This window comes from Scomber scombrus, chromosome 13 (assembly GCF_963691925.1).
Source record: "Scomber scombrus chromosome 13, fScoSco1.1, whole genome shotgun sequence".
Classification (NCBI taxonomy): domain Eukaryota; kingdom Metazoa; phylum Chordata; class Actinopteri; order Scombriformes; family Scombridae; genus Scomber; species Scomber scombrus.
Window position 1 is genome coordinate 29,375,154 of NC_084982.1, and position 24,068 is coordinate 29,399,221.

Consider the following 24,068-nt stretch of genomic DNA (forward strand, 5'->3'; position numbering starts at 1 on the left):
TTGTACTGTTGTAGTGGGTTAAATGGAGCTCATATTGAAGTAATTTATAAAGGACTATCTAATGATTAGTTTAATTATATACTGAATATGTTTTACTTTAATTAATAAGCTGATTGGTTGGTTTATGTAAAATAATCATAAAATGATAATGATAAATAAACTGAACTAATATAATCACGCTCAAATCTAAATTAACACCTTAACTCCTACAATTAGACATTTTAACACATTTTAGTTAAAATAGAGACAACATTACAGTTTGTTATAACTGTAATGTCACACAGATGTTGTTCTGACTTCCTGTTGTGTTACAGGAAGTCAGAACAACATCTGGAGCTCGTGTTTCAGGCGGCGACAGAGGAAACGCTTCAACGTAAGCTGTGATTTTTATTTTTTTTAAATAGGCAGAAATTTGAGCCAAACATTAAAAAAATCAGTCTGCTTCATTGAGGCACAAAAATCAACTCAGATTCATCCAAAAAATAAAAAAAGAAAGAAAAATAATAAATCTATGGCTCTTCTTTCAAGTGTCTGATCAGCTGGATGGCGTCTCCTTCTTGGACTTCTTGGTGCCGTTTGGTTTCTGCTCCGACTTCTTCCTCTTCTCCTGCTGCTCCTCCAGACGCTGCTGCTTCTTCTGCAGGTACAGCGTCACGTTGTCAAAGTTCCCCTTCTGGAGGTGATCGAAGCTGAAGCCGCTCCGAGCCGACGCTGACGGAGGAGAGGGAAGAAAAGAGGAGAGAAAGAGGTAAATAAAGAGGAGAGATCATCCTCTTTTCAGTGTCTTTGTAAACAATAAACATGACTATAGCTGAGTGTTACTGAGCTTTAACGTTGGGCTGTGATTCAGAGTTATGTTTGATTAAAGAAGAAGAAGAAGAAGTCTAATGAATGAATCTGCAGGTTAAAAACAGAACTACAGACTAACTGTACTTATAGTTAGTCTGTAGTTCTGTTTTTAACCTGCAGATTATCTCCTATTCACATTCATTAGGCTACTTCTTCTTCTTTAATCAAACATAACATAACAACAGAACTACAGACTAACTGTGTGTCAGAGGTCAGGGTTTTGTTTTGGGGAAGCGGAGAGAGAGATCATGTGACACTGCAGGTTATTCCTGTCTGAGAGGAGCGAGAGAGAGAGAGTGTGTGTGTGTGTGTGTGTGCGAGTGTGTCCGTGTGTGTGTATATGTCTGCGTGTGTGCGAGTGTGTGAGTCTACATGTGTATGTGTGTGTGTGTATATGTGTATGTGTGTATGTATATATATATGTGTGTGTGTGTGTGTGTGTGTATATATATGTGTGTATATATGTGTGTATATGTGTGTGTGTGTATATATGTGTGTGTGTGCGAGTGTGTCCGTGTGTGTGTATATGTCTGTGTGTGTACCTGTGTTTGAGTCTACATGTGTGTGTGTGTGTATATGTGTATGTGTGTATGTATATATATATGTGTGTGTGTGTGTATATATATGTGTGTGTGTGTGTGTGTGTGTATGATTGATGACTCACCCTCCAGTGTCTCCCAGTGAGGTTTCAGGGCTTCAGTGACTCTGCTCAGTTCGGGACTCTCAGCATCACGCTGGATGGAGAGTCAGAGTGAGTACAGACAGGAAGTGGAAATATACATTAAAAGAGGGGAAATATTAAATATTAAATATATTTTTATTTGAAATGACTGCGAACACAAAGACAGAATCAGCTGCTGCACCAAATTCAATGAAGAAAACTAAACAGGTTATTTCAACAGGCGATGTGGAGCTGTTTTATGCGGTTACCACGGCAACCACAAGTCTGTTATTCACAGTGTTTTATTCATTCAAAACTTTTATTTACACTCAACTCTTGTTCAGTTTGTTTTTATTTCTGTAATAAAACAGAAGGAAGGAAGGAAGATATTTTTGAGGAGTTTTTCCTTATTTTAATGGAGGATCTGAGGTTAGAGGGTGTTGTGTTATTTGTATTGAGTTAAATGTATGTTTGTGACACCGTGCCACACTAATATCTAATAATAAATCGTAATAATCCCACTGCACCTGCCAGGAGTCTTGTGTGTGTGTGTAAGTTTGCAGCGGTGCATCGTTGGAGTCCATCAGCACCCAGAGCCGGCCGTCGGGGTCAAAGGTCACATCGAGAGGACAGAGAGGCAGAGAGAGGCTGCAGCGTTCGACCAGCTGCTCCTGATCCACACTGAAGAACTGAACCACCGACTGCCTGAAACACACACAGGAAACCAGAGTGTTTGCCTCTGACCTACGACCCGGTAAACCTCACACTGACCTTCTACCACAACTCATCCTAAAATACTCCCAACAAGCAGCAGAGGCATCGCTGTCATGTGAAGGTTATAAACAGCCTCATGTTCAAAGAGACTCTAAAAAAAACTGTTTGGATCTAAAATAAAGATAGAAGAGAGTAAAAGTACTGCAGTATTATAGTGATGTAGTATGCAGTATTACAGTAAAAGTACTGCATTATTATAGTGATGTAGTATGCAGTATTACAGTAAAAGTACTGTAGTATTATGAGTGATGTAGTATGCAGTATTACAGTAAAAGTACTGCAGTATTATAGTGATGTAGTATGCAGTATTACAGTAAAAGTACTGCAGTATTATAGTGATGTAGTATGCAGTATTACAGTAAAAGTACTGCAGTATTATAGTGATGTAGTATGCAGTATTACAGTAAAAGTACTGCAGTATTATGAGTGATGTAGTATGCAGTATTACAGTAAAGTACTGCAGTATTATGAGTGATGTAGTATGCAGTATTACAGTAAAGTACTGCAGTATTATGAGTGATGTAGTATGCAGTATTACAGTAAAAGTACTACAGTATTATAGTGATGTAGTATGCAGTATTACAGTAAAAGTACTGCAGTATTATGAGTGATGTAGTATGCAGTATTACAGTAAAGTACTGCAGTATTATGAGTGATGTAGTATGCAGTATTACAGTAAAGTAGTGGTTTGGTCCTCTGACTGATATATTATTATTATGACATCATTAGATTATTAATAGTGAAGCATCAGTGTTAGAGCAGCATGTTACTGTTGGAGCTGCTGGAGGTGGAGCTAGTTTACACTACTTTATATACAGTTAGTTAGTTTAGTCCAGTGGTTCCCAACCTAGGGGTGGGGCCCCTCCAAAGGGTCAGCAGATAAATGTGAGGGGTGGTGAGATGATTAATGGGAGAGGAAAGAAGAACAAACTAAGTTCTGATACACAAATGTGTTTTCAGTTTTTGGACTTTTTCTCTAATCTTTGATTTTTGCTGAAATATTGGATCATTTGAACATTTATTGAAATGAAAGCATGTGAGAAGTTTAGAGGGAAAAATCACTATTTGGTGGAGCTGTAGGTATTTAACTCTTTCTACTGTTGTGGACAGCGCTGCTCTTCATGAGTGTTTCATGTTTCTTGAGGCTCACAGACTGATCTTAAAGTTGTACATATGATGATTCACAGAGTTAAACTCACCTCTCACACTGCACTGCCACATGTCGACCACCAGGGGAGCTGATGATGCGGCACACTGTTGGCTTCTGGGAGATAAAACAAACGACAAAAAGTCTCAGCTTTGTTTCAAGTTTCTAATCATTCATCTTTATAAAATCAGTTCATTTTTGCTGCCAGCGCTTGATGTACAACTTGGTCTGATTTGTAGAGATTATCAGACCTTCTCTAACACTCAGAGCTACAGCAGCAGTCACACCTTCACATTCCCTTCAATGAGAAAGTGTCCAAACTTATGACTGCTTCTGTACATTCAGTGAGTCTTTTTGACAAACATGGGAGCAGCATAACAAGCTTTAATGGTAAATAAATGGCCCTTATAAAGTATCATTCTACATTAAAAAGACAACCTAAAAACCCCCACAAAGATTTTATTAAAATGTGCAGAATGTGTGTAGATGTCTCTTCTCCTATGCACTCTCTTTCTAAGAGTTTCTGAGCTGCAGATTTGTTTACACCCTAAAAAAAATAAGATTCAGAGATCTTATTTTAAATACAAGACACTGAAACTATATTAACTGTTCAAAGTGGAAATTTTGTAAAATCTGATCAAGTTTGAAAAGCAGTGAAGCGTAACGTCAGTCAGTCTCTGCTGCTGCTGCCGTGGAGACGGAGGGATTTAATTTACGAGGCTCTAAAAGACTCAAACTGAGCACAGCTGACGTTTCCATGAATAAACTGCAGAGGAATGCTGCAGAGACGGAGACACTTCATCCCTCCGTCTCCTCTGAACCACCGGACACACAAAGCTGCTGCTGCTGCTCACCTGGACACAATATTCACAAAAATAAGCTTTTAAATATGATTTATATATCTCTTAAATGTATGATGGTGTATTAGGGCCACATTAAAGTAGTACATTTACCAGAAAAAAAGTTCAGATATAAGAAAAAAGAAGCCGTCACATAGCTTCACTTTGCTACGCTGCAGAGATGTCTTATCGTGCGTTACGCTGCCGTCTGATCAAACTCTACTTTCCTGTTGGGTTTAGCAATAAGGAGATACTTGTTATCACCACATCATCCTAAGCATCCAGACTTTGTAAAGACTAGAGCTGTGTCCCAACTCTGCATCCTTGGAAGGACGCATTTGAAGGCCGATTACGTCACAACGCTGCCCCGAGGCTGAAGGCTCCTTCACATGCAGCCTTCTACGTTCACTACGATCCTTCGCTGCCTCCCATATCTCTAAAAGTAGAATGGGAGGCAGAGCCTTCAGTTATCAGGTTCCTGTCCTGTTGAACCATCTCCCAGATTGGGTCAGGGGGGGGCAGACACCCTCTCTACGTATAAGAGTAGGCTTCAAAATGTCCTTGTTGATAAAGCTTATAGTTAGGGCTCCAGCTCCTAGTTTATGCTGCTATAGGCTTAGACTGCCGGGGGACTCCCATGATGCACTGGGCTCCTCTCTCCTCCTCTCTCTCTCTCTCTAACCATCCATATATATCCATTAACATTCATGTACTATTAATGCATCAATAAGCTAAACTTCTTCCCCGGAGTTGTCTGTGCTTTTCTGGTCTCACAGGTAATCTGGTCCTGTAGACGTCCGGATGACAGATTCCAGACCCGGAGCTACTATATGCTTCTCTCTCCTTCCTCTCCTTGCTCTCTCTCTTTTCCTTCCTCTCTCTCCTCTCCTCTTTCTCTCTCCTCTCCTCTTTCTCTCTCCTCTCCTCTTTCTCTCTCCTCTCCTCTTTCTCTCTCCTCTCCTTCCTCTCTACTCCAACCGGTCGAGGTCATGTCATGTGGTGCGACCATGATTCATCTTGAAATAAATTAATTTACTGAACACGCTTCACATCTTTTTTTACAAGTTTTCAGTAATATAAAGTGTTTGGAAACAAAGTATTTGCATTTTTTTTTATGTTTGTAAATGATGATCTTTTATTTATATAAGATATTTCAAGATGAATCATGGTCGCACCACATGACTTTTTTTAAGGCCAGTGCCAATTAATCTTGAAAAACCACTAAAATCACTTTCACATTATAATATGGATGTTCAGGTACACAACATACTGAATGTTTGAACTACTGCATTAGATATGCTGGTTTTTATTATTCTAACATTGAGTTGTTGTAAATCCTCATACGTCATTGACCCGTATATATGTAGCCTGAATACACTGATGCTTTAAATTCATCTGGACTTGATGATGCACTAATAATCGGTGTGTCAGTGTTTAGCTGCTTGCTGTCATCACAGACTACAGGTGACTTTAACAAAGAGGGGAAATCAAAGTAAAACAAGTGGAGGAAGAATTAAAGTGATTCATTAACATAACGGATCCTTTATGCTGGTGAGTTGCAGCTCGTTACCTTTTCTTCGTCGCCCTCAGAGCTCAGCGTCTCTTCAGACTCTTTCAGGTCCCAACTCTGCAGCCTGCGGCCCGACTCGTAATCCCACAGCTTCATGGTGCCGTCCTAACACACACACACACACACACACACACACACACACACACACACACACACACACACACACACACACACACACACACACACACACACACACACACACACACACACACACACACACACACACACACACACACACACACACACACACACACACACACACACACACACACACACACACAAAGTCAAACAGTGTGTGTGTCTCTCTGCCTTTGTGTGTGCGTCTGTCTGTGTTTGTGCATCTGTGTGTGTGTGTGTGTTTGTGTGTGTGTGTGTTTGTGTGTTTGTTTGTTTGTTTGTTTGTCTGTGTGTGTGTGTGTGTGTGACTCTGTGTGTCTGTCTCTCTGTGTGTGTGTGTGTGTGTCTGTCTCTGTGTGTGTGTGTGTGTGTGTGTGTGTGTGTGTGTGTCTGACTCTGTGTGTCTGACTCTGTGTGTCTGTCTCTGTCTCTGTGTGTGTGTGTCTGTCTCTGTGTGTGTGTGTGTGTGTGTGTGTGTGTGTGTGTGTGTGTGTGTGTGTGTCTGTCTCTATGTGTGTGTGTGTGTGTGTCTGTCTCTGTGTGTGTGTGTGTGTGTGTGTACCCCTGATCCAGACAGCAGCCAGTGTGGATGACCTGATGGAACCAGCAGAGCGCTGACGAACCTGAGAGGAAGAAATCAGACTTCAGTGCAGCAGCTCAGTGTAGAGATTACCTGGATGTAACTCCAACAACCTGATATGTAAGTTTAGATTAGCTGTGTTAGAAACCGCATACTCGTACTAACTCTGACGTCATGTGAAGTATGTAGTGTGTTTCAGCTGCGTAGTATGTGATTTAGAGTATGTGAGAAGTTCCCTGATGGTTTACTAGATTCTCCAGAAATGCAGAGTATGCATCATGAGCTGAATACTCATACTCACATTACCCAAGATGCAACGTTACTTCTGAAAAAAACCCAAAATACAAACGTCAAAGATCACCACCTCGGTGGTTTCACGTTAGCTACAGCGAGGGTATGTTCGCTTCCTGTTTTCAAAATAAAAGCACCAATTCTATCGTTATGGTTTTCTTAATAATAAAAAGGTAACGGGTGTTTTATTTTGTGAAAATGACCGGAAGTGCGTTACTCGCTACGGCTAACTCCGAATTCACAGGAACAAAACTTTAAACAGGTGTTATTTGGACAGATTAGCATCACATTGTGGATCTAATCGAAATGCATTGTGGGTAATCGTGTAGTTTACTACAGTGTAAACGTTCTGCTTACTATCTGGTCGTTTAGTGTGTAGTGTGTAGTGTGTAGTGTGTAGTGTGTAGTATGTAGTGTGTAGTGTGTAGTGTGTAGTGTGTAGTGTGTAGTATGTAGTGTGTAGTGTGTAGTGTGTAGTGTGTAGTGTGTAGTATGTAGTGTGTAGTGTGTAGTGTGTAGTGTGTAGTATGTAGTGTGTAGTGTGTAGTATGTAGTGTGTAGTGTGTAGTGTGTAGTGTGTAGTGTGTAGTGTGTAGTGTGTAGTGTGTAGTGTGTAGTGTGTAGTATGTAGTGTGTAGTGTGTAGTATGTAGTGTGTAGTGTGTAGTGTGTAGTATGTAGTGTGTAGTGTGTAGTGTGTAGTATGTAGTGTGTAGTGTGTAGTATGTAGTGTGTAGTGTGTAGTGTGTAGTATGTAGTGTGTAGTGTGTAGTATGTAGTATGCGGTTTCGAACACAGCCATAGTCTGTTTTGACGTTCAGTAATAGTATGAATTACTCAATGCAGTACAGTGTCACATGTCATATATAATATACTATGAGACATATAATAATACAAAAGCTAAGATTTTCTTCTTCCTGCTCCTTTTCGGTCATGGAATATGATTCAGATTGCCATGATAAACTACTATTACCTATATAATGTCTCTTCTCTGATGGATTTCTTTCTGTATTTCTGTTTCAAGTTGATGAAAAATGGAAAAGCTCCTGCTGTTTATTTCCAACACTAAAACGTGACATGTACATTAATACTGTGGATAAAATAAGGACGTAATGAGGTGAACTGTCTCACTGTCTGTGTCCCAGGCAGAAGGACTGGATGTTGTACGGAGATCTGAGGTGGCTCACTCTGATCTTCTCGTCGCGGTCGGCTGTGATGACGAATTTATCGTTCGGAGACATCGTCTGAAAAAAAACGACAGAAGGAGAAGAAGAAGGATGACGGTGAGTGGAGGACTTCACCTTTAAACACTTTTACATTTAAATAACTTTGTGTAAAAACTAGTTCATTTCTCAAACTTGAAGCAGCGGTGGGCAAACAGCGGCTCGTGGCCCAAATCTGGCCCTGCAGCAAACATATGTTGAAAGCTTTGATTTTTATAGTTCACATTAAAACTTAATTACTGTAGATATATACAAAACAAAAACAAAGCTCCTGTAAAGGAGGTTTTTAAGTCTAATAAACCTGCAAGAAATGAAGGTTTAATGTCACCAACTATGTATAAAGCAGCATCAAATTGTTCTTCACTTTTTAAAAATGTATTTATTTTTTCTTCTTTCCTTATTTTTATGTATTTTATCTTATTTTTGTATTTATTATTATTATTATAATATCATCATTATTATTTTACTATATTTTATTTATTTACTTATTTATTTTTCTCATCCCATTCTCTCTTTATTTTTTTATACATTCTGTACTATTTTTATTCATATATATATATATTTCTTTTAATATATGTGTACATCATAATAATATATAATAATACTATACATTTTATATTAAGACATGGTTTAAGAGTGTATCAATAATGCCAAGACTGTTTTATTATATAGATTTTATTTTTTTTGGATCTACAGCAAATACTGGTAATGACATTACTGTACGCAATGCTCTGAAAATAAATTTAAAAAAAATAAATTGTCAGTGTGTTGATGTTTTTTCCCCTCTGATAAAGTCTTTAACAGTGTTATCAATCTGTTTTATAATTAAATGAGATTCAAAGAATTAACATCAAAAACCAACCAGCCAGTCTGACTATGAACTGATCTACTAACTAGTACTGTGTGTGTATCAAAGTCTGATATACCTTTTAATATTTGTTTAATTATAATACAGTGGAAAAAAATCATACACTCAAATAAAATAGGTAAAGGTAGAGCACTGTGCATGGGAGAGATTTTAGAACACAACCTTTGACTACAGGTGTTGAACTTTCATTATTTACCTTTGATACAATGTGCTGGAAATTACACTGGAATTGGTAAGATATGTTTTGATTTGACCACTAGATGGCGCCGTAATGTGTGAATCAAACAAGTAACAATACAGGAGACACCAAAATGATGAAGATATAAGCTGAGACATTTGGGCTTAGATTCAGCATAATACTGATTGAATGAAGAAGTTGTTAAAATAAATAAATAAATAAACAATGTTTTGGTTTGAAAGTTTAATCTCTGTTTTGAAAGTTTGATCTCTTTGTTTTAGTTTGAAATTCCCTCTGAGCTCTGCAGACTTCAGGTGTGACAGTGTTTGTGTTTCTCACCACAGCGAGCACCATGGACAGGTGACCCATCTTCAGCTCGCCTTCCCTCTGAGGCGACGCCACCGAGAACGAGTAAACGTCTCCGGACTTATCCGCCACCAGCACCTCGTCCTCCGCACGGCTGAACACCAGCGACGTGCACCTCCTCACCACCCACCTGTGCAACACACACACACAGACACAGACACAGACACACACCTGGAATCACTCCCTGATTGGTGGATTAAAGCTGTTGTTATTGGAGGATGGAGCTGCTGAAGTTGTACCTGACGCTGATGAGCTTCCATGAGTCCTCACAGCTAAACAGAACCAGCCGCTTGCTGTCATCCGTCAGCGCCACCAGCTTTCCAGACGGAGACACGGCGAAGGCGAGGACTTTGTCATTTCCTGTTTCCTCTGAGGCGCCGCCATCGCTGAGGACAGAGGAGACAGCTGTAAACATTATGATTCATATTCAAATTATACTCTTTCTACTTAACTCCTGTTGTTATCCTATTTTACAGGGAAGAAACTATGGATTTATACTTACTAAGGTCTGTTTATATAAATTCTACATAACAGATGTTGTAGTTATGATTATCAGCTGTGGCATCACATTGTTTCTCACCAAAAACACAACGTCAGACAAGTTCAGGTGACTGTTTTACCTGTTGCTGTCAGTCTTTGTATTCTTTGGTCTCTTCTCGGCAGTGCTGCAGTCAAACACAAACGTCTCTCTGCAATAAAGAAGAGATTATTTAAGACTGTGAATGTGCTGTAACAATCAAGTGATCAATTATATGCATCTCCTACATTTTTAGATCATCCATTAATTGTGTTGAGTCATCGTTTAGAAAAGCTTCAAAAATGTTCTCGCTCAGGCGTCTTAAATGTGAATATTTATACTTTTTCAGTATCTTGTCTGTAGGAAATAGTCATACCGCACCAGTTACCACGGTCACCAGATAAACTGAAACACCTGTTAACACGGTCACCAGTTAAAACGGTCAACTGTTAAGCCGTAACACCTCAAAACACGGTCACCAGATAAACCGTAACACCTCATAACACGGTCACCAGATAAACCGTAACACCAGTTAACACAGACACCAGTTAACCCGTAACACCAGTTAACACAGACACCAGTTAACACGGTCACCAGATAAACCTTAACACCAGTTAACACGGTCACAAGATAAACCGTAACACCAGTTAACACAGACACCAGTTAATATGGTCACCAGATAAACCCTAACACCAGTTAACACAGACACCAGTTAATACGGTCACCAGATAAACCGTAACACCAGTTAACACGGTCACCAGTTAAACCGTAACGCCAGTTAATAGACACCAGTTAATACGGTCACCAGATAAACCCTAACACCAGTTAACACAGACACCAGTTAATACGGTCACCAGATAAACCGTAACACCAGTTACCATTGTCACCAGTTAACACGGTCACCAGATAAACCCTAACACCAGTTAACACAGACACCAGTTAATACGGTCACCAGATAAACCCTAACACCAGTTAACACGGTCACCAGTTAAACCGTAACGCCAGTTAACAGACACCAGTTAAACCGTAACACCAGTTACACAGACACCAGTTAATACGGTCACCAGATAAACCCTAACACCAGTTAACACAGACACCAGTTAATACGGTCACCAGATAAACCGTAACACCAGTTACCATTGTCACCAGATAAACCCTAACACCAGTTAACACGGTCACCAGTTAAACCGTAACGCCAGTTAACAGACACCAGTTAAACCGTAACACCAGTTAACACAGACACCAGTTAATACGGTCACCAGATAAACCCTAACACCAGTTAACACGCCACCAGATAAACCCTAACACCAGTTAACACGGTCACCAGATAAACCCCTAACACCTGCTGTCTGAAACCTGTCTCTTATGATGCTGGTGGTGATGATTACAAAATAAATGGTAACATACAATGTGTTATACACCTTGTCTGTTTACCAAAACCTTTCAAATGTATGCACAATTAAACATTTATAAACAAGCAGACATGTCCACGTGATTTCCTAAACGTGTAAAGGAGATTTTAGTCACTGGCTGACAGCTAATTATAGGCTCTGCTAATCACCGCAACATTTAAAATATTTAAATCATCCCAACCTGGCTTTTTTGGTGTGAATTGCTGTGAATTTTGTGTCGCAGCTTAGAATAAACCACTGTCCACAAAACCCCAAAGCCGCCATGTCTGTTGTATATGTGTGCGTGCGTGTAGCAGCGGCCATAGCTTAGCAGCTCTACTCTGCCCTCCGATTGGCTCATCCTGACATTCCAACCCTCATTCTTACCAATCCCACTCCTCATGCGTTAACCTAACCAATCAACCCCACGAGGGCAACGAGCATTAGCCAATCAGAGGCAGAGGATGAAAGAGGCCAGCGACACCCTGGCCCCTTAGCAACCAGCATTCCCACGCGGAGGGGAGTGTTCCGTCGCGCGGATTTTACGTTGACGCCACAGGACACGTCACGCCCCCTGCAAGAAAGTACACAATGTACACAAGAGCCTGTAATGTGGCGAAGAAAGGCAGAAAAACGCACTTTTAACTGTCTGTATCGCCATATAAAGCATAACCCGTTAAAGGTTAAAGCTTAACATTGACTATGCAAGCTTTTTGAGCGATAAAACGCGTCTGTATAGTACGTTTCTATAGGATAAAATCCCAAATAATGTCCTTTTCTATATGTTACCACTGCGATGCATGTAGAGGAAAATCACTTCATCACAAGATTAAATTTAGCGATAAAAGTTGTGAGCTGAACCACAAAGAAATGTACTATGTTAATATGAAAAATGCACAAAATGAGGCACACACACACATATATTTATATATTATAACAGCTTAAAGAAGCATTTGTGCATGTATGTGGCAGGGTGTTTTTTGGTCAGGAAGGGGGCGTCAGCTGTGACATTCATGCATTACATAAAGGGTGATAGAGAGAGTCATTCTGAGCCATGCTGCTGCTGCTGTGAGCCGCTGCTGGACCTCTGAGCACCTGGACAAGAGCAGAAAACATTTATCAACAGGTAACAAACCTCAAACACACCTTTATGTTTACACGTTGCACGACAGGTTTGATGATGTGCTTTGTGTTTACTTCAGTTTGAGAGTTTATCGCAGCTGCAGTCGACGTTGATGTTAGTTAATTAATGAATTAATTGACGCCTGCAGGTTGAGGATGCGCGGATGTGGATGTTGTTGTTGTTGTTGTTGTTGTGCTGATTTGTCGTGTTGTGTGTTAATTTATTGATGCACAGAACAGGCACGCTGTGCAGAAAAGATGGCGTCTTCCCTGCTGAGAATAGGACGACTTGGCTGTGTCAAGGTAACACACAACTTCCAAGCTACATACAACATACATGCACTCTTGAATTCCTGTGCTACTGTTGTAAATACTCTCAGTAAACAGGGGATTAACTACCAGGCGCTTTGTTTGTGTCGTCTTTACTTTTTAATCCAACATCATGGCTGCATTTGATAACCCTGAACAATGTTATTCATTTTGTACAGGAATGAACCCAGCTCCATGTTGAGCTGTTTTAAGTGTTTTTTTTTTAGGTGAACACATGAATTGCTGAGCTTGCTGGATGATGAAACTTGAGGCATTTAGTTGCAGACGGTGGGCTCACTGCTCGCCTCACTGGAGCAGGCTTAAAGCAGATACACAGGCCTGCATGGCAGCTGAAGCTCAACCTCTGAGCCCAGTGACACATGTGAGCTGTGTCATGCTGCTCATCTCTACATATGGAGATAAGCACTTGAACATGTGTGTCTGTTTTAAGGTTAGTTAGTCTTCAACAATGGAGAGTCATCCATGCATTAAATTGGTGTTGATTAAACAGTCCTGAGAGCTCGATGCACTGCAGCGAAGAAAACGCACGACAGACAAAACTCAAAGCAGATTTAAAGAAAACGTCACCAGTTTAATAAAATGTGCAGCATCAAGAAGAAAATGCTGTAAAGTGATTAAAGCCAAAATCAGGAAATCCTAGAAAATGCATCCAAAATACTGAAAAGTGCTGCATGTACAGAACTAAGTGGCAGAATCAAACATTGGAAACAAATGATTTAACAACATATCTCCTGTAGTCCAGCTTGAGTCTCTGTTCTCGCTGTAATTCGAAATCCTGTTTGAACTCATTAAAGTCTTTTAGAGCATCTGGACGTCGTTGCTCAGTCCTGAGCTTAGCTGCAGTTTAAAATTCAAGCACTTTGTCGTTGTAAAGCACAAAATTCACTTTTGTGGCAACTCCAAAGGTGCACATAAAATCCAATACAAATAAATAAAGTATAAATACATGAGAATAAATTGAACCTGGCTTCCTGTAAGAATCACTTAAATACCACCAGAGGGCCTTCTATTATTTTAAATGTATAGATCTCTTTCTGACATGTGAACATATTTTGCTTTTTCCCACCAAAAAGTAAAAATATCGTTCTCAAAATGTTTTAATCTTACATCTCCTTCTTTCTAATCAAAACTTACAGAATCTCTGAATCTGTAAAATGTTTAATTTCTAAACTTTTCCGTCTGGACAGCAGATGTTTCACTTGTTTAAGTTGAATACTGGACTGTGATTGGCTCCAAGCTAGCTGTGATGTCACAAATCGATCAGATTAAAAAAAAAATAAAAAATAAAATATCCATCTATCCAAAAAAATCATCAGCTACCCCCACTTGAAGTTATCGCTGCCACCTGCTGGAGAATATTATAAAGGACTCTTCTCACCTCGGTCACTACTTTAACCTTCAGGGAGGTACAGGTCAATAAAACAAGCACCAACAGACTCTTGAACAGTTTTTCCTGAAGCCGTCCAGACTCAATAAACACACACTGTGACCATTCAAACAGCTCATTATATACCTGTGCTTTATTCACAGACTCTTGCACTTACAGCATTTTATTTTTTTTTTGTGATTAAGTTTTTATTTTGTAATAAAGCACATTACATACACTGTATAAATGACAGCAGTAAAGTAAAATAAAATAATATAAAATCCCCCCTCCCAAACAAAACAAACATCCAAGTCATCACCACAAACAAACCTTGTTGTCCATTAGTTAGGGTCATGGTTAAAACCTTCTTTTTAGAAACAGTATTATTATTATTATTATTTCTTTTAACAATGATAAAAATAATACTTCCTACCCTACTCTCTTATTGTAATACCTTCTCACCTTCTAATTTTTTATGCTGTCTTATATGTGCTTATGTTTTTATATATGCAACATCTTATTTTATGTTTTATTTTATTTGTTTTATATAAGTAATGTCTATTTTTGTCATGTATGATCTTTACTTGTTTTTAAGCACATTGAGTTCACGCCTGCCGTATGAAATGTGCTATATAAATGAATTTGACTTGACGTCTTGTACAAAAGAGACAGAAGCATGTGTCTGTATAAAAACATACTGCGTGCAAAATATATAATATGCATTTCCCTAATGCTTATTCCAGTGTATTTTCTTCCATAAATGATCAATATTTTCCCTATTTCTTTTAATTTTTTTATTATAGACATCTAATCTTCAGATATCTGCCTGCCTATCATGATCCAGCTTTTAACTCTCTCGTTAAAACAAAGAGTCTGTTTGCTTCTCTGAGATCTCACTAAGGAAACTGTGGAAACTTACCTGCCTTGTCTTAATTTTACCTGCTTTGTTTTTGTTTTATAAAGGTGTGTGTGTGTGTGTGTGTGTGTGTGTGTGTGTGTGTGTGTGTGTGTGTGTGTGTGTGTGTGTGTGTGTGTGTGTGTGTGTGTGTGTGTGTGTGTGTGTGTGTGTGTGTGTGTGTGTGTGTGTGTGTGTGTGTGTGTGTGTGTGTGTGTGTGTGTGTGTGTGTGTGTGTGTGTGTGTGTGTGTGTGTGTGTGTGTGTGTGTGTGTGTGTGTGTGTGTGTGTGTGTGTGTGTGTGTGTGTGTGTGTGTGTGTGTGTGTGTGTGTGTGTGTGTGTGTGTGTGTGTGTGTGTGTGTGTGTGTGTGTGTGTGTGTGTGTGTGTGTGTGTACACTGTGACAGGCACTAGCAGTTTCATTGTATTTTAAGTACAGTGACAATAAAGGCATTTTATCTTATCTTGTTTTGTCCCGACCAACAGTCAGCACCCGTTTGGTTGTAGCAAATTATAATTTTAGTTTTTGGTTAGTCAGTGAACTGTTTTGTGTATAAAAGGACAGAAAATGGAGCTAAAAGGCCCCAATATAATATTTTAGGAGCTACGGTTACATCTTCAAATGTCTCTTGTCTGATCACTGGTTCAAAGCTCAGATATATTAAGTTTAGTATCAAACTTTCAAATCCTCACGTTTGAGTGAATCTACAACCAGCAAATATTTAGATTTTAATGATTAAAACAATGATCTAAATAATTGTCTATTCGTTTTCTGTTGCTGGACTGATTGTTGCCTCTCCTGTTTGGTGTTGTCAGTGTTTGCAGGCTGAGAGCTGGAGTACTCTGTGCAGAGCGCCTGCAGCTGCAGCCTATAGCTCAAAGTCCGGCGGATCCAAGAAGTCGTCAAAAAAGACCTCAGGTAGGTTTCGGGTTGCTGCCTTCACAACACATTCTTTATCAGCTCTCATATGATGCTCGCTCGGCTCGAACTGTGGTACAAGTGTCATGAGATCTGTGTGAGGAAGAAACCAGCCAGGCTTCAGTACACAAAACTGTAGATTTAACTTTATTTACTACAGCGGTTGACTTAGATCATCTGCAGGTTACTGTGTTTTAAAGGGGACATGCTGTACTTTTTGTGATTTATTTATATTCTGTTATGATGTCGCATATTAAACATAGTCAGGTGGTTAGTAACCTTTTGTTTTTAAGATGCTTCCATGTGTTGTGCACGTCGTCTACTTTCATATTTCTGCTCTGATTCAAGCTTGAATGTGTACGATTTGACATTTGGAATAAAGGAGGGAAAAAAAGAAGTGAAATCCTGAACTGAGAGGCTGCAGAAAAGATAGATAAGGACTTTTTAAACCGGAAATCATGCTTTAATATTACTTTTAAAGTAATAAGAACTGATTCATTTTGTGGGTTTTAAACGTCTGAATAGGTTTCAGCTGGCCAAATGTGTTTACGGGTCAATGACGTATGAGGATTTACAACAACTCAATCTTAGAATAATAAAAACCAGCATATCTAATGCAGTAGTTCAAACATTCAGTATGTTGTGTACCTGAATATCCATATTACAATGTGAAGGTGATTTTAGTGGTTTTTAAAGATTAATTGGCACTGGCCTTAAAAAAAGTCATGTGGTGCGACCATGATTCATCTTGAAATGTCTTATATAAATAAAAGATCATTTACAAAAAAAAAATGCAAATACTTTGTTTCCAAACACTTTATATTACTGAAAACTTGAAAAACCACTAAAATCACTTAATTTCAAATGTGTAATATGGATGTTCAGGTACACAACATTCTGAATGTTTGAAATACTGCATTAGATATGCTGGTTTTTATTATTCTAACATTGAGTTGTTGTAAATCCTCATACGTCATTGACCCAGAAATAATGTGGTTATCTTCCAAACTTGTTCTTTTTTTAGGATAAAACTCCCTCTGTTTCCCTGTTGAGTTGCAGTGAAAGATAGAAACAAAAACCCCCTCGATATATTAGACTACAACATGAAAAGCTATTTCCATTTAAGTGATAGTGCCAACAGTTAATAAAATGATCCTACATGAAGTCGGGCTTGTGTTTTGATGTTGTGAAGCCCGGCAGGACACACAACATGCAGCAGCTACAGGGTAAGAGAGCAGTTGTGTAAATAAACGAGGCCTATGTTGCCTGTTTGTACTAGAAACAGCCATTTTGCAGCATATGGCAGATTTGTGTTATTTTGCTCCATCAAAATGTAATAATGAAAATAGAGCCCGACCAATTGATCCGTCAGCTGATATGAACCTATATCACAGATATATCGGCCAAAAAAAAGAGATATGAACACTTATGAACAGAATATACAGAAACGATGCCTGGGGTGATTTAAGAAAAGAAAAAAAGGTGTCATTACATTGTTCGTCCAGCAGAGAGCGCCCACTCATAGTTAGAACTAATGAAAGGCTATATAAAGCAGCTCTCGTTGTATACTTTACATAAATGCTATTGTAACTGCACCAGTCCAATAAATAATGGCCACGCATCACACATACAGACTTTTTATGATTTAAGTCCGCCTTTCCTTCATCAGACACCGTGAAAACTACAAAAAATAAAACTCATAATAAACAAAATACACATCCATCAGTCATTTTTAAAGTCTCTTCAGCAAGTGTCCATAATTAGACAGGACCAAACAATTAAGTCTCTCATGCTAATATCTGTTAATAGACAGGTCCCAGTATTTGAGCACAGCAACAGAAATATATATCAAAAAGCATTTTAACAAATATTATGCATAAATATGACACAATTAAAAGTACAATAACAAATTACCGGGTTGGCCTCTTGAACCGTGCAGAATATTGTTAATTTGCTGTAAGCTTTTCCTCTGCAGGTGTGTGGTTTTTCTCTCTGCTGTCGTATTGGTTCTTACCCATAATGCAACAGGTGTGCACTTCACTATTTGTGAATAAGCCACATAAAGATTTATTTTCATTCCAGTTTTAAAAAATCACTATTGACCACCATATTGTTTATTGGTGTTTTTTTACACTCTGAAATTGTTTTTTAAAACTCCATATTGGTCGGGCTATATGTAAAAATGGTGTTACATGTCCCCTTAAGGTTATAAAGTGGAAGACATCAGATTACCTGAGCTGGAAGTAAAGGCGCTGACTACTTTTTGAGTCAGTGATGCTTGCACCACAGTTAAGCCTTCATTTTCACAGGGTTTGAAGATTATTTCACCAACAGTCACATCAGCTGATCAGCGCTGATGTGTTTTTGATTAACTAAAAAAAAAACATTTATCTAAATCTAAACATTTTATGGTCAAGGTTACACTATTAGTTTTTTTCTGTAATACCCACGGGCGGTGCGTAATGGAGGCTAGGGAAGGCTGATCCTCCCCAAATTTTATGCTGGAAAATTGTGGAAATCATGTACATTATGTGTGCATATTATTATACATGATTTCAGAATGAACGGGCTGCAGCGACAACCTCAATGTGCGAGGTTGTCTGCAGCTGCGGTAACAATGTAACGTTAGCGGGTTAACAAAATGTAGTGCACAGTACTCAAAACTTGGTGCACTCAAACTAATTCCAGTTGTTCCGTACCATGCTGAAGCACGGATGTCCCCCCTCCCCTGTCCCCCGCAGGCCTGCTCTCACATTACTCAAACCCAACTGTACTCAAGCACGGTTACCTCCGACACATTGCGCAAAAACCTATAGACAGTTTCCTCTCATAAAACATGCACAGGTGTGTGTTGGCGTGCTGTGTGCCGGTAAAACACAACACAGCCGATCAGTTAACACAACGCACTGATTAAAAAGTACAAGCTTGTTCTTCTGAGTCCTGCCTGTGTAGGATGCAGTACTACATACTGGTGTAAAAAAGACTCAGATTCAACTCTTTACTCCAGTAAAAGTAAGACTTAGTTTAATGACTTAGAAGTCACCAAATGACTTTAATGAATTTCGTTAGTTTATATAATGCAGATTAGTAAAATATTACTTTTATGAGTCACAGTCACAGACAATAAACTTAGCATTTCATAATTGTAGCAGCGGTGCAGCAGATGTAATGAAGTCCACGCAGCACGCTGGATGCTAACTAATATTAAGCCTATAGCCTTTTCATTATAATGTCAATGGACATAAATTGAGTTATTTTGCCTTAATAATGATAAAATAATACACAAAAAATGGTCGGATAGGGAACCCATACATGCATAATGTCTCTGCGTTGCATTTAGTGTTGCTTGAAATGACCAGGGCTCAGCTAGTGTTGCCTTTTTTTAAAATTGTCGATTTCCCGGGATTCCCTGGACAATTGGCTTATTTTCAGGAAAAATATGAATCCCTAGTGCGCATGCGTGACCAAGTGTACCATGCTGCGTATAAAAGTTGGTCAGGCAGCCTTCCCAAACGTCAGGCCCACCCGCCACCTATGGTTATACCGTATCTCTTTGGCTAATCTGTAGATCTGTGATGGTTTGTGTTTTGTTTTTACTGTTATCAGTACATGTACCTGATACCACCTTCCAGGGTATCTTCTGCATTTTTCTTTGTGTAAAATTGAGATTTTGTTAAATGTGGGTTTAATGGACATTTTGTTTTTCAACCATATGTTTTAAAAAAAACAATAATGCATCTTTTCTGCTTGGCTCCTCCGTCCTAGACAAAAACCAGGGTAAAACATACTTCGATATAGAGAAACTTGTCCAGCACAAGGTGTATGATATTCCCAAGAAAGATGTTTCCTCAGCAGCTGCTGCCACTGCAGCAGCACAAGCTGCAGCTAAACCGACTGCAGAGCCTTCACCCTCTGCTGCTGCACTGGAGGCTGTGTTAGCCTCTCCCGCTGCTGAAGCTGCACCGGCGGCTGAAGCTGTTGCCGAAGCCGCACCAGTAGTTGAAGCCGTTGCCGAAGCCGCACCAGTAGTTGAAGCCGTTGCCGAAGCCGCACCAGTAGTTGAAGCCGTTGCCGAAGCCGCACCAGTAGTTGAAGCCGTTGCCGAAGCCGCACCAGTAGTTGAAGCCGTTGCCGAAGCCGCACCAGTAGTTGAAGCCGTTGCCGAAGCCGCACCAGTAGTTGAAGCCGTTGCCGAAGCCGCACCAGTAGTTGAAGCAGTTGCCGAAGCCGCACCAGTAGTTGAAGCCGTTGCCGAAGCCGCACCAGTAGTTGAAGCCGTTGCCGAAGCCGCACCAGTAGTTGAAGCCGTTGCCGAAGCCGCACCAGTAGTTGAAGCCGTTGCCGAAGCCGCACCAGTAGTTGAAGCAGTTGCCGAAGCCGCACCAGTAGTTGAAGCCGTTGCCGAAGCCGCACCAGTAGTTGAGCCCGTCGTAGAAGCCGTTGCCGAAGCCGCACCAGTTGCTGAGCCCGTCGTAGAAGCCGTTGCCGAAGCCGCACCAGTTGCTGAGCCCATCGTAGAAGCCGTTGCCGAAGCTGTGGTGGAGGCTGTTGCAGAAGCTGCTGAACCTGTTATCGAGGCGGCTGCTGAAGTTGTCGCAGAAGCAGCACCAATGGTTGAGGCTGTGGCTGAAGTCATTGCAGAAGCTGCACCAGTAGAAGCTGCTGCTGCTGCCCCTGTGGAGGCTGAAGCTGCCCTTACTCCTGCTGCGGCTGCGACCGAAGTTTCTGCCCCCGTGGACAGCACCGAGGAGCTGGTGGACCCCGCTCCAGTCGTAGCTGAAGCTGCAGGAGAGGAGTTGCAGGCCGAGGCCCCGGCTGAACCAGCTTTACCAGTCGAACCGTCTGAGGGTACACACTACAACCCCCTCCCCCACTTACCCCCCACAATCCTTCTTTCCCTCTGTGGACCCTGCAGTCTACCAGCATTTTCATCACCATTGATATGAATTTACAGTAGTTGTTTGTGATGAATGTAACGATAAACTGTAACGATACCGGACATCACAAACACACCTTTTTTTTGTTCTTTGTTTCTAGCACAGCTTGTTCTTGATAGTGTCACCTGATGCTTTTTTAGCCAATAACCAGTTTGCTGTTTACCTGCCCCCCCCCCCCCAAAAAAAAAAAAAAAAAATCTGCCCAGCTGTGGCTGGGTCCTCTCTCCTGTCAATTTATTGTCTAACATGTTTTTGTTAGCTGCTTCAATCGTCTTACATGTGATGAATGCATGTGAGCACAGCATTGTGGCTTTGCTTTATTTCACTCCATATTTTTTTATTTAATTTCCCTTCTTTATAATGCATGCCTGCTAACTGCACTCATTTCTTTACTGTTTGTCTTTCATTTATTTCCATCTTCCTGCATTAAATCACTTCACGTCCTTCTTTTTCATTTCGATTTTTTAAATTAGTTTCTTTAATTTTGGTTTTAAAAGCTACATTTTCTTTTCCGAGGAACGTGATAGATAAATAACTCTCGGTGCTGCTCGTGTTTGTGGTTTTAATGAAATGTTGTGTTTGGTGGTTGTTAAACATTTAAAGATAATGTTAAAGGTACTTTTCCACCGCTGAAGGAGAACATCGTCTTGTTTTTTTTTTTGGGGGGGGGGGGTTTTAAGTTACGTCAAACTTTCCTCCTCTCTCCTTTTTACACACCTCACATTCAGTCGTGTGGTAAAATGTACTGAACCCCCACATGTCTGCTCTGATTGTTTTGGGTGATTTTTGTTCTATTTTTAAATTAATGGATAATGTGTAAATGTAAACTTCCCCTCTGTCTCTATGGTGAGGTTGCACCCTGGTTGCTGTGTATGGAGTCAAAGTTGAAGGTTTTAAATTGAGTTATCGTACGTAAAAGTGTTTTTAAAAGACTTGAATCAGACTGCTTTGTAACCTGTAGCATGAACCTATCACAGCAACTTTCTTTTTTTTAACCTGTAAACTGACTTTTTCACTCGTTCTTTCCTGTCTGACCCCTTGTAGCCGCCTTCTGTCTCTCAGGTGCTGTTTTGTGCATGAGGGTCACAGTTTTATAGATTTGTTTTCTACCCAAATGGACCGATGATATCCAAACGCATGATCCTGGTTTTATGAATTTGTTTAATTATTTGTGAAGAGATCTTAATTTTTTTCTCTCTCTGTGACTCTCAGTTCAAATTGACCCGATTCAGAAGCTTTTCCTGGACTCCATACGCGAGTACGCCACAAAGAGCGAGTAAGTTTCACAACCTGTATTGTCTTTTTAAAAATGTTATTTTAGGGCTGCCTTTTAAATTCAAATGTTTCGCATCATTAGTCACAGTCATGATTGATCATCAAACTATCGATTTGTCATCTATCAAAACTGAATTTTGTGAACAATTTAAATGTACTGAAAAGCAGATTTTTGAGGGGTTAAGGCACCACCACGAACCACATCATCACTGGTTCATGTCTGGCTTACACTTTTGTTACATGTCATTGAGGGCTGCCACTTTGGGCGAATCATCTGTCGATTATTTTCCCAATTAATCCATTAGTTTGGTCCATAAGAATGCTGATCGTGGTTTTCCAAAGCTGAAGATGACGTCAAATGTCTGATTTTGTCCGAAACCACAAAGATATCCAGTTTCCTGTCCAGAGGTCTAAAGAAACCAGAAAATATTTAACATTTAAGAAGCTGGAATCAGAGAATTTGGACTTTCTTTAAAAAAATTACTGAATTTTCTGCTTGTGAAGTGCATGAAGTTTGAAGGTAAATGAGCTGTGCTGTTTGTCATCCTGCTGCAGTGCTTCTGGGGGTCTGGTCGATGCAGGTTCAGAGTACCAGAAGGCCTTAGCAGAGGAGGTGGCAAAGCTCCAGAGACTCTACGGTGGTGGAGACCTCACATCTTTCCCAGAGTTCCAATTCCCAGGTAAGTGAAGTTAACGGTGGGTTTTAAAGAATATGCGACATTACGACCAGGAAAAGCAGCAAGTAAATGTTTGGTTCATTAACACATCTGTTATTTTTGTGATTTTCAGAACCCAAGTTTGATGAAGTTTCCCAGAAGTGAACCTCAGCACTTTGCAACTGAACTTTTCTACTGTCGCCTTTTTTTCCCTTGTACATCTGTGTGGCTCCATAGAGGAACAATAACAGTCTGCTTACTGTCAACAAACCTTTTTACCTCTGCTCTGTATGTTTCTGTAGCTACATGTCATGGGGGAGATGGAAGCTAATGATAACGCATTAGATGTAGACTTTTTTGGCTGACAGAGTGAATTTTAGAGAATGTTAAATACGCTTTGTATAGACAAAGAGCTGAATGTGGAGGAAAAACAATAAATTCCTGTTCATATTTGTCATATTTACGCACCTTTCTTTTATATTTGGTGTCATGTTAATATCTTATCTATTTTCTCTAACACAATCATATCACACCTGATATGTGTAATATACACTAATGAGCATGAAAATCCTACTATAGTAAAAGTACTGCAGTATTATAGTGATGTAGTATGCAGTATTACAGTAAAAGTACTGCAGTATTATAGTGATGTAGTATGCAGTATTACAGTAAAAGTACTGCAGTATTATGAGTGATGTGGTATGCAGTATTACAGTAAAAGTACTGCAGTATTATAGTGATGTAGTATGCAGTATTACAGTAAAAGTACTGTAGTATTATAGTGATGTAGTATGCAGTATTACAGTAAAAGTACTGCAGTACTACGAGTGATGTAGTATGCAGTATTACAGTAAAAGTACTGCAGTACTACGAGTGATGTAGTATGCAGTATTACAGTAAAAGTACTGCAGTACTACGAGTGATGTAGTAAAAACTAAGTTCTGATACACAAATGTGTTTTTGGACTTTTTTTCTAATCTTTGATTTATGCTGAAATATTGGATCATTTGAACATTTATTGAAATGAAAGCATGTGAGAAGTTTAGAGGGAAAAAAGTACCTAGAAACTATCTACAGTAAAGTACAAGTACCTCAAATTGTACATGAGTAAATTTACTTTCCATCACTGGTTGTATATATTTGTGCACATATACTGTTTGTAGTTCTTTGGTGCTTCAGATCGGAGCTGTTGATAGAGT

The 24,068-nt window shown here is 39.7% G+C and overlaps 2 protein-coding genes across 2 annotated transcripts; one reads left to right on the forward strand and one right to left on the reverse strand.

Moving 5' to 3' along the window:
* Positions 1 to 354: 354 nt before the first annotated feature.
* Positions 355 to 11,868, reverse strand: wdr4 (WD repeat domain 4). Its single transcript, XM_062431869.1, has 11 exons — positions 11,573 to 11,868; positions 10,083 to 10,151; positions 9,702 to 9,848; positions 9,436 to 9,592; positions 7,959 to 8,071; positions 6,520 to 6,580; positions 5,841 to 5,945; positions 3,484 to 3,548; positions 2,038 to 2,215; positions 1,514 to 1,583; positions 355 to 711 (listed from the first exon to the last, which is right to left on the reverse strand). The coding sequence occupies exons 1-11, from the start codon at positions 11,692 to 11,694 to the stop codon at positions 536 to 538; spliced, it is 1,263 nt and encodes a 420-aa protein (XP_062287853.1). The 5' UTR covers positions 11,695 to 11,868; the 3' UTR covers positions 355 to 535.
* A 515-nt stretch (positions 11,869 to 12,383) lies between these two features.
* On the forward strand, positions 12,384 to 23,332 carry si:ch211-140m22.7 (uncharacterized protein LOC570370 homolog). Its single transcript, XM_062431349.1, has 7 exons — positions 12,384 to 12,496; positions 12,728 to 12,795; positions 15,899 to 16,001; positions 19,767 to 20,849; positions 22,151 to 22,214; positions 22,769 to 22,893; positions 23,003 to 23,332. The coding sequence occupies exons 2-7, from the start codon at positions 12,751 to 12,753 to the stop codon at positions 23,032 to 23,034; spliced, it is 1,452 nt and encodes a 483-aa protein (XP_062287333.1). The 5' UTR covers positions 12,384 to 12,496; positions 12,728 to 12,750; the 3' UTR covers positions 23,035 to 23,332.
* Positions 23,333 to 24,068: the final 736 nt, after the last annotated feature.